Raw genomic sequence first — 11,229 nt, forward strand, 5'->3', positions numbered from 1 at the left:
AAAGAAAGAAAGAAAGAAAGAAAGAAAGAGGGAGGGAGGGAGGGAGGGAGGAAGGAAGGAAGGAAGGAAGGAAGGAAGGAAGGAAGGAAGGAAGGAAGGAAGGAAGGAAGGAAGGAGAAAGAGTGAGTATCTAACTTACGGGCAGATAATTGGCGATGACTTTCCAGTCGTCTGTTCCGTTCTGTTCCACTAGCTTCTTTAGCTTCTCATCCTAAGGCGTAAAGACAATCCTAGGCATCACTTGTTTACTGAACAGCTCTGTCTAAGTTTAATGAAAAAAGGAACCAACCTCATGATCGGGGGCGGGGGGAGCTTTCAAACCCACTCAAATAAAGCCAATATTAATGTAATATACTGGTCTGGGCATACATTTACTCACAGGCACACTAAAGCTTTGACTTTGACACAGCTGTTGAGTAGCTATATAAACAGATTTCTATTGTCATCTATAAGATAGGAATGGTAGTATCAACATTGTTATCTGGAGATTACACAATACCATTAAGTAAAGCGGTGAAGTCTGGCATGTGTTAGTGTTTAATAGATGGTAACTGTTAACACTCTTACTAAATGGGAGAAAATGAATTCCAATGTTAAACTTAGTCGCCATTCAACCCTGAGAAAGATAAGACCATGGATGAGACAGTTTCCCATTGGTTCAACCTTCTCCATATGCAAAGAAGAAGATATTTGACACATTTGACTTGAGGGTGTACTTAATGCAGCAAAGTGATGAAGGATCGGCATCAATATGTTCAGAGTTGACGGATGACCGAGTGTGTGAGAACACAGAAGACACTAGCTAGACACTCCCAGGCTGGCTCCATCAGCACATACGCTCATCTACATGCTAGCTCATGCACACCTTTGTAAACACAGTCTTCATAGGTTTCTGCATTCACACATAATGACAAAGCAGACAGAGTCTGGGAATCCATGGTTAACAACAGAACTTCACACTCCGAGGGAGCATCCACGTGCCTGAGCAGGACAGACAGAACATGCATTCCCTAAGTGCCTCCCGGGCGGGGAGTGCTTCCGCCTGTTCTCAGGAGCTTTGATTTTAGCATGCAGTCAATGTCACAGCTCAGTAGACAAGGAAGAAACCTTTCTTCATACATTAATGATTTTGCTCTAGAAAGAAGTGGGCATATCTTCTCCTATTACTGGATCTCTTCAGAATAATCTTTCACATACATAGGTCATGTGAATATCAAATGTAACGAATGTTCACTGAGCATATTACAACACAATAAATTCTACGACTACTTTAGCTTAGAAAATAGCAAAGCATCACTTTAGTCAGAGAACATTTATTACTATCCTACATTTTAGCAGGTAGTTTTGGGTTTGAGGAACACAAAGATGAAGAGATTCTTTAGTTCTAACCCTCAAGGGATTTGCAGTGTGTTGGGAAAGACAAATATGTAACAACACCAATAAAGCCAAGCATGTGCCCAGAGGGGATGGGACCACGGGAGGTGCATCCAGCCTTAAAGATGGTGGCCAGTAACAGTTTCACAGAAGAGGCAATGTGTTGGGAATGGTGAGGCTCCAGAATGAGAACCAGACAGTCAAAGTGGAAAGGAAAAAGGAGAAAGCATTTAAGGAACAATAAACAGGTTGGGAATAGAAAGCAGAATAAACACTGGGAGAGAAGAATGTGAGCATTCTGTACAGAATGCAAGGATAACCTCTTCAAGAGTCTTCAGAAGGGCACATGTAGCTTAGCCGAGATTCCAGTTTTCACCAATCACAGACTCTATAGAGTTTCCCTATGTTTGGATAAAATGACTAGTTACCTCTTCCCTGGTCCACCTAGTTTTCCCCAAGTGACGCTTTCCAGATTTGGGCAGCAGCCCATCGTAGTCATGGTCACACATCTCAATGTCTTCATCATCTTCATCGCTACTGTAGATGCTGCAGAAATAAGAATGGACACACATGGGCCAAAAGCAGAGGATCTAAACTATTGGATTATGAAACTCAGACAGAAACTCTTCAGCAAGCTTGTTAAAAGTCTACAGAAACAAAACCTTGCACAGTTGCGCAATGAGGTTTTCTGCATTCTGGTGCTGTAGTGTTTGTAAACTGGTTTTGCTGTTACTAGTATCCACAGAGACACCAAGAGCCCTGGCATTTTCTATTGCTCTGCATGTTTGAACCTGTTACTGTTAGATCAGTGACAAGTTACACATCTGGCAAACTCCCAACCAATTGATGCTTGAGTTTAAAAGTCAATGTTAAGGACAATGAGAAGAACAAGAGCCCATGTCCTTGCTATAAATACACACTCCAACTCGGGCATATAGCAAATAGCAGATCATTTAAATAGTTTCTGAACACAACAGACCAATCAAGTGTGTCTCAAGAATACTGGTAGTCTGATAAAATAAAAAAAACAAAACAGAATACATTCAAAAGCGTAGTTGTGATCATCTCTTAAAGACCATGACACTAGGGGGAAAAAAAAATCAGGAAGAGTTTCAAGACCTGGTAAAGGAGACATCCCTCAAACTGTTTTGTGATTAACATAAATAGCAAATCATTCAAACGCCATGTCTACTCTACCTAAGCTGTGCTTGTGTTTACAGTGCTGTCTCCAGAGTAACTAAGCACTTGGCCAGGGCACTGGCTAGTCAGACTCCTACTTACTCTTGTTTTCTCTGTCTCCGAGTGAATGGAGTCTAAAATACCTTACAATGTATCTAATTAAAAACCAAGGGGTTCCCCCAGATGAAATCTACAGGTTAAAAAAAAAAAAAGACTGTTTTCAAAACAGCCTTTTCTTTTACCGGGTTGAGTAACAGTGTGACTTTTGATGGCAGCTGAAGGAACTCCAAACTCATCAATCATATACTGAACAGAGTAATTCTGCAGTTTAGTTTTTGTTATCACTCTACAAAACTTAAAATATGAAGAATTATACACTTAACAACTCCACTTAACAAACTCACTGTTGTAAAACTGAAAAACCTATCGAATCCAGACCAGCAAGATGATATAAGACAACATCATAATGAAAATTATTTTTAAAAGGCAAACTTACATTCATAATAGGATTTGTTTTTCCAGACGAACTCACTAAATGTATATTTCTGGCCCCCTAAAAGTTAAGCCAAAGTGTTTACCAAACACTGGGATTTTCATCATCTAAAATATTATTCTGAGCCTCAAACTGATGGCTCAGGCTTCATGGTGACAGGATGTGATCTAATGTTAAAATAACACAACCAAAAAGAAAAAAAATCCCAGGAAACTTTATTCATGATCTGCAATATATTTTTCCACTTAGTGTAAATCCTTTCAACCAAAAGCAGTTTTCTTTCCAACAGTAAACAGGAGGCGGCAAATAACTTCTGAGCAGTAATAATTACGATTTTTCTCCTTAATATAAAACATGGTGTTGTGAAGGGAAAAAGAGTTATGAGCCCAGAACTGTAAATCAGCCACTTTGGGTGGCAATTCCCTTTTGTTAAGGAACTTGGAAAGCTCTCAGGATGAAACATCCCTTTGTGAAGTATCAGGGATACCAAGAAAGCCAACGGGACCTGAGAGTGGAGCCACCGATTTAACTCTCATTAGATTCGCCTGTTAGGCTTGTCCAGATCTGGAGGTGTCACTTTCAGCACTGTGGACATTTTCCAAGCAAATTTTCCTCTGGTCAAAACTTAATCTAAAAACAAGCATCACCCTCAGTCGCCCACAGGGGGCAGTAAATAGTCAGGTGAGGGAGAACTGGGCTCACACAGGACCAGGGGGGTCTAGGAGCGAAGTTCTAACAGCCCTAGTTGTCCCCGCACCTAGTCGTTTGATTTGGACAAACCTCCCTCCCTCTCGTGGATCCCATCTTACACATTAGGGAGGGGATTCTATGTATAAGGTACTTTCCAGAGTGCATGCCTCCACTGTCTTCTGTGCCTCTTAAAAAACAAGCCCTGGGCAGATGTGCAAAGCCAAAGTCTTGGGGTGAAATGTGGCGTGTGACTCTTGCAGATCTTGAAAGGTTGAGAGAGGGAGCTGGGCGAGTCCAGGATTCTGTCAGCTTTGACAAGGGGCTTGCCTCTGAGCTCTGCATGCCATTTCCTTGCATGACCTGGTCGCCTCAGTAGCATGATTAATTTCGACAAAGGACCCGAAATAACTTTTCCTTTATCTGCTCCGACAAGATCTCAGACCCAACAGTCAAAGGACTTTCAAAGGCTGATTTCAAGCTAGATGCTCTCGACTGCTCCACCTGCGAGAGCCGGTGTGGTTACAAGAGTACAACTATGAATGTTACATTCTATCAAGGAAACAAACCGTGCAAAGAAACGAAAAAGAACACTGGGGGGTTGGGAAGAGGGAGGGGAACCGGAGGAAGTGCCTGTGGCCGCTACGTGATTCTAGAAAAGGGGTTCAGAGTCATTTCGCTGACCTGGTTAATAATCCCTGCCGAGTTGACGCTAGCCCTGCAAGAAACGGCTCCAAGCCCGCAGCCGGGTTTCTCTTCCCCCTGAGTCAAGTTCAAGGCTCCCGCCCCTCCCCGCCGCCTCCGCTCCGGGCTACCTGCGAGCCGCCGGGAACCTGCGAGGCCACGCCCCGATTGAACCTTGGGGCGGCCAGCTTGGGCCGCACCTCCTGGGAGCACCCCTTCCTAACTCCCTCCTCCTGCTGCAGGTTTCAGCTTTCTGCAGAACAGGTGACCTGGGTGCGGGCGGTTTAGGTCCCAAAAGCGAAAGGCGAAACCTCTTAAAGGGTGGCACTTAGGCTGGCGCGGCAGGCCCGGGGCCAGGCACTGGGAGCCAAGATTCAAGGTCTCCCCAATTCACCCCCTTCTTGTTCCGATGCCCAGCGGTTGCCGCTCCCCGCCTGGCCCATCCCGAGGGTGCGCAGCAGGGCCCACGCCCACGCTCCTGCAACTTCCCAGAGCCCGCGCCCTGCATGGCCAGTACCTGATGGCTCCAAAAAAAGAAAGAAAGAAAGAAAGAAAGAAAGAAAGAAAGAAAGAAAGAAAGAAAGAAAGAAAGAAAGAAAGAAAGAAAGAAAGAAAGAAAGAANAGAAAGAAAGAAAGAAAGAAAGAAAGAAAGAAAGAAAGAAAGAAAGAAAGAAAGAAAGAAAGAAAGAAAGAAAGAAAGAAAGAAAGAAAGAAAGACAAAAAACAGATTAAGTTTAGCGAAAATCAAACCACGGGTGGAAAGGCGGGCGCAGATAGACTGTGTCTCCGCGGACTTTTTTTCCCCCTAGAATCTTCCTTAGGGTCGGTCGGTGGCTTTGCCAGAGGCGGGCCACCAAAAGCAGCTGGAACAGAGTGCTGGGAGCAGCGGCGACCTCAGCTGCTTCCACGTGTGCGCGGCCCAGGAGAAGAGCGGCGACATCGCCCGGGGTGCGCTGCAGCTGCCTTGGGTGCCGCCTGCCTCCAGCACTTTGCGCCGACCGCCACCGAGCTAAGTAAGCCCCGCATCCGTTGCTCTCTGGGAGCCCCGGCGTGTCCTCGGGAAACCCCGAGTCAGGCCGGAATTGAGCGGCCAGCAACTGACAGTTCCGAGAGGATCCCTCTTCCCGAAGGTGGGGCCAAAATGGAAAGAGAGTGCACGCATCATCTCGGCCGGTGCGGTGACATGTGCGACGCGGGCGCGTGCAGTGTTTGCAATAGAAATAAAAGCTTCTTCCATAACAAGTACAAGAATCTTCCAACGGCAGTGTTTAAAACAATCTGCAAACCCATTTTGTCCCCCTAAAATCATTGCAGCTGCCTGTCTGTCAGCTGACACCTCTCTCGCCTCCATAATGAATGAATGAAATTTAAATGAACTACCTGCAGCTACTAAACAACCTGGCCTTTCCCTATATCTGCCATATGCTCTTCAAGTGCAAACACACCTCAATGCATGCAGCAATTAGGCTGCGACTCCCTCGCCGACACTCGGGGCATCAAGCCAAACACCTGGTGGGCTCCTCAGGTCTGATGGAACCGTTCAGTCCACGGCTGAAGAGTGCCGACCCCCCCCCCCAAAAAAAAAGAGAAACGAATCCCCAAGCAACTTAAAAAAAGAAAAAGAAAAAAGAAAGAAAAAGGAAAATAAAATAAAAAAGAGCCTCAGGGCATGCTTCCCACTGTACCCGTGAGCTTCTCGCAGAGAGTTTTCCATTCATCCTTCTCCGGAGGGTCTTCTGCCACTGGCTGACAGCCCCGCAAACCAACAGGGAAGGCATTCCCACCTGCTCCGGGATGCCTGGATCCCCGCGCGCCCTAGCCCGAGGCCGCCCTCCCAGCCTCCCCATTACCTGTGCCGGGGTCTCCGGGCCATGGCGAGGCGGGCCGGGGCTCCGCCAAGAGCCCCGGGGACCGCACCGGTTGCCGCCTCCCGCTGCCCTCCGCCTTGCCTGCGTCCTCCCCCGGCTGCGCAGCGGCGCTCCGCACCGCCGGGGCGAAGTTTCTCCGGAGAAAGGGGAGGAGAAGGAGGTCACCGAGGAGGAGGAGGAGAAGGAGGAGAAGGAGGAGGAGGAAACAGGTTGATATTAAAGTGTAACTCTGTAAACAGATGCCATCAAACAAAGAGGTTTGGACACTCCCCCTCCCGCCAAATCTGGCGCCCCTGCAGTGCGCACGCGCCCTGCCCGCCGCCTCCGCGGTCGCCCGAGCTGCAGCCCGCCTGGCCGCCGCTCCCATTCGCCTCTCGCGCCGCGGAGCTGCTCCTGGCGCGCAGCGCGGCCGGGACGGCGGGCGGGCGGGGAGCCCGGGCTGGGGAGGGGCGGCCGGGGCCGCGGTGGCGCCTTTTCCTGCGCAAACCCCGCTCCTTGGCCGGGTGGCGCCGGCTCACACCGGGTCCCGCTGTTACCGCTTTCGGGGCTAGGGCAGCCGTAACGCGGTCACTCCTCTCCGTAGGCTCCGGGGCTCCCGAGCCCGAATCAGCGGCGCTTCCACTCAAGGGCACCTCGATGGGGTTGGGTGACACACTCCTGCCTTCAGGGTTTCAACTGCGCCCCTACCTCAACACACCCGGGAGCAGAGAGTGTAAAGGATGACCGGTTGAACAGAGCGTACTTCCCCAACCCCCAACGATTTTTGGCTAGGTCCAGTTTTTCATGTTTTAATTTTAAAGGGACATCTTTAATTCACTAGTAAGCGACAAAGGATACTTAAATACAGTCAGCCCTGTGGCTACAGCCTTTGACAGATAGAGCCCCGGGGCTCATTTTTCAATCCCCTCCCAGATCCTGCAGCCCACACACCACCGGCTTTTTGTCATAAGCCCTTCCTCCCTCACTTAGACACACGCTGGGCCCACCCACCCCAGGAGGTGCCTACCACTCACTTCTGCCTCTGCAGAGTGCGCTCCGGTCCTGTGTCCTGCGTCAAACACTTGCTGGACAAACCCACTGGATCCCAAACAAACAACCCCTAGCAGTTCTCAGGAACCCCAACTTGTGCACTCCTGATTCATTTTTTTAACCAAAGCCATACCACTGGTTCTCAACCTGTGGGTCCCGACCCACTTGGGACTGCTCGACTGATTGTTATCCTGCACATTTGATATATATACATCTGATCTCTACATTATGATTCATAAGTAGCAAGATTACAGTTATAAAATACTGATGAAAATAATTTTATGTTTGGGGCCACCACAACATGAGAAACTTGTATTAAAGGGTCGCAGCTGAGACCCTTTAAAGGAAGGCTGAGAACCATTGAGCTAAACAGTAAGGACCCTGTTGGGTGTAATTTGAAGTTTACCAGCCACAAGTCAGCGAAGATAGCCCTATAACTTTAACTACAGGCTCCCAAAGGAGCGATGTGCAAAGTGCTGAATTTATAAGGATTGGTGATTGGGGGATTTCAGGGGACTTTCAGTGTTACTTCTGTTTATAAATCAGTACCCTTGGGGAATTTTTCTTTTCATTCTCAATACACACCAATTTATTTTGCCTTTAATCTTTTAGGAGTTCAAGACTTGTGCTGACTGGGTGTGTGAGTGTCCCAAATGCTTTAGGGGTTCAAACATAGCTCAGAAAGCTTTTTTTTCCTTACTAAAAAAGCATGTTCTTACTGAAATGAGTCATAATTTTATTAAATTGTTGAAGCAAGCTGAGTTTCAAGACTTTATCTGGTGTTTGAAACGATGCTTCTTAAAATTAGCTATATAGTTTAATCTTTATGAAGACGTTTCAGAACTTGTTCCTAAGGGTTTACAACAGTTTCTTTAAAAGAGAAGAAAGTAGAAAGTTACTGTGACACACTGCTGCATGGTTACAAGTCTCTTGCAACTTTATACACATTTGAAGCCAATATTTATGTGTAGAGTCTGTAGTGAACTTTCTGTGCACTAACAATAAGTACTTACCAAGTCTATGACAAACATCTAGGAAGGACTCACACCTCAAGGGACAGCAGTCTGTCTGGGTGTTACTCTATGCATCTAAATGGAAGGGTTTCCATTCCTGAGCCTCTTGAGTCCTTGCTGAGATGATTGATCTCACAGCCTCCTTCACAGAGTTCTGAAGAGGTACAGTTATGTTTTATGATTCTTAAAAACGAAAAGGAAAAACTTTTAAGTAGAAAAACACTTATCTCATCATTTCTTTAGTGGTTTTGTATATTGGTATGTACATGGCTTGGGAATTCATAATATTCTTATTTCCCCAAGTTATTTTGCCTTATATTCCCTCCTCGTATGTGTCAAAGTAATAAGTGTGGAGGACATACATAATCTAATAAAAAAAGTACAGCCCAGTCATTTTACTATCATTTGTGGTCTATTGCTAGCTTAAGCTACGGAAGAAAATAATTAAGTGTCACTCTCAAAATTTCTGTCTGGGTGAAAACGTATTTCTAAAGATATTTCAGAATGCATATTGTAGCTGTGTTCAGACATTTCTCCTTCCACTCATAAGTTTGGCAAATGCATCTTAGATGGCAACTCTATGTTTTATGTCACTCTCAGGTTTTTGTTTGTTTGTTTTTCAAGACAGGATTTCTCTGTGTAGCCCTGGCTGTCCTGGAACTCATTCTGTAGACCAGGCTGGCCTTCAACTCAAAATCCACCTGCCTCTGCCTCCCAAGTGCTGGGATTAAAGGTGTGAGCCACCACGGCCCGGCTCACTCTCAGTTTTTATTTACTTATGTTTATAATTTCCTAAGTCAGGTATTTTCTCTGTGGCAGGATGCAATAGATGCAACTTTGGGTTAGGATGCACTGCACAGGGAAGAGAATGTTTCTGTAAAGGACCAGATCTTAAAAAGAAGTGCTTTATGGTTTGATGGCTATACTGTATATTTCTCCCTTATTCTGCTGTCCCCTCTTTCTCTCCAAGCCCTAATAATGTGCAACAAACAAAAACCTTAAAAAACAAACAAACAAATAAACACCCTGAATGTTTGCTGTCCACCTGCAGGCCATGCTGATCCAAAGTCCTGAATGTGCGTCAGAATCATCGGATCCACCCAGGAGAAATTCACGGCTTCCACAGCAGTGGGTTTGGGATGGTACCAGATAATTCATGTTTTTAACAAGTGTCCAATGCTGTCCCTGGGAGAAATCTCGGGACCACTTATGATGATCTTGGCTGTTTCCACAGGCTCATTTCTTCTTTGTTGGATTTCTTCCAGAGCCTTCCATGTTTCCTGGGCCCAGTGGTCCTGCTATCCACAGCTTAAAGTTATTGTCTTCATAGTAAAGTTAGTGTCAGCGACCAAGAAGGCTGCGACAACCTGTTTGCCTTCCCACCATGGTGAACTTCAGCTTCTTATCTGAAACACAGAGGAAAAGGAGTCTCTGGTCCCCTGCAAGCTGTTGTGCTTTTCCCTCACACAGGCAGACCTCAGAAGTGGTTTTACTTTCCTCTTGACACTGGAGGAAGGCTAAAGGAAGAAATGCCCAGAAAAGACCCGAGTTCCTGGTACTGTGCTTCCGATCTTTAATAACTCCAATCAGCATCTCAAAGACGCACGTTATCAATGTTAGTTACAGCCCTGGGTCCAGGGGTTCCATGTCTCTACCACCCACATTTCCCACCCCCTCAACCCAATTTGGCTCACAGCATTAAAAGAGAAATAATTACAGTAAATACCAAATAGTTAAAGTACAGACAATTCTTGGTCCTGTCAGTTAATGAAGAACAGCTGTGGCATATATAATTGAAATCCATAGGTTTGAGATAAACCTCATGTTGATTCCCAGCAAACCTTTTAATCTTAACAATGAAGGGAGCCCAACGGTAGCAAGGTATGGAACCTCCAGAGATGGCTGTGGTCAAGTGCATTGTTATCCTTCAGTTACAGAAATAGACACATCGTGGTTGTTCCTCCTGTCTCAGTGGGCTGACTGTTCTCCTTCGAACCAGCTAACTGGCCTCTTTCAGGCTCCTTCCACTGAGATCTATCTGACAGATGTGTTAAATCAATATTCTAAATGCACTGTTCTAATAATATAGCTTGTCCATTCAGAACACACACACACAGTCACAAGGGAGGGAGGGAGGGAAAGAAGGAGGGGGAGGAAGAGAGAGAGGGGAAGAGAGGGAGAGAGGGAGAGAGGGAGAGAGGGAGAGAGGGCGAGAGGGAGTCTTTAGGGTTCTCAGTCAAGCTAACTGGACAGCTCCATGCTCCCTAAGCTTGGAGCCTGCCCTGTGATTCATGATTAAATTCTTCTGTCTAAATCACTCTCCCTTCTTCTGGCTCCTAGAAAGACTCAAATCTTTGATTCAAGACTCCTTTCAAGCATTAATAAAAAAAATTATGTGTGGCCGGACAGTGGTGGCTCACATCTTTAATCCCAGCACTTGGGAAGCAGAGGCAGGTGAATTTCTGAGTTCGAGGCTAGCCTGGTCTACAGAGTGAGTTCCAGGACAGCCAGGGCTACACAGAGAAACCCTGCCTCGAAAAACAAAACAAACAAACAACAAACAAAAACACAAACAATAAAGAATGTGTATTGCTTGTTATGGGACATATAAATCAATGGAATTAGAGAATGTGGCATACATAGAGCCTTTAAGAGTTGGAAGTTCACTGAATTGGACACTGGACAGAGAAATGGCGGCATTAGGAGAAGAGACTTGTGTGCTTGGAGTGTCAAAGAGGGAAGCATTTTAGATTTCAGTCTGTGGAGTTTGCGGTTTGTCCAGCAGGCAGGAGAGACTCAAGGGCTGTGCTGGAGAGGACGAACCAGGACAGGGCTGTGCTTGAGCTCTGTCTCAGCAGGGAGCTGTCAGAAGCAATCACTTAAGAAGGTAACGTGTAAGTC

At 46.2% G+C, this 11,229-nt stretch overlaps 1 protein-coding gene across 8 annotated transcripts in view; it reads right to left on the bottom strand.

Annotated features, from left to right (window-relative positions):
- Myb (MYB proto-oncogene, transcription factor) overlaps positions 1-6,557 on the bottom strand; it is a 36,591-nt gene extending 30,034 nt beyond the window's left edge. For 6 of the 8 annotated variants that reach the window (XM_021173842.1, XM_021173840.1, XM_021173837.1 and 3 more), the window contains exons 1-3: positions 6,269-6,378; positions 1,803-1,920; positions 140-211 (exon numbers count right to left, since the gene is read on the bottom strand). In XM_021173842.1, the coding sequence (XP_021029501.1) occupies positions 140-211; positions 1,803-1,920; positions 6,269-6,291 (213 nt within the window). In that variant the 5' untranslated portion in view covers positions 6,292-6,378. Of the gene's footprint in view, positions 1-139; positions 212-1,802; positions 1,921-6,268 lie in introns of all 8 variants that reach the window. The other 2 variants (XM_021173836.1, XM_021173839.1) reach the window with 1 other exon arrangement.
- Between the last annotated feature and the right edge of the window lie 4,672 nt (positions 6,558-11,229).

This window comes from Mus caroli, chromosome 10 (genome assembly GCF_900094665.2).
Source record: "Mus caroli chromosome 10, CAROLI_EIJ_v1.1, whole genome shotgun sequence".
Taxonomy (NCBI): Eukaryota; Metazoa; Chordata; class Mammalia; order Rodentia; family Muridae; genus Mus; species Mus caroli.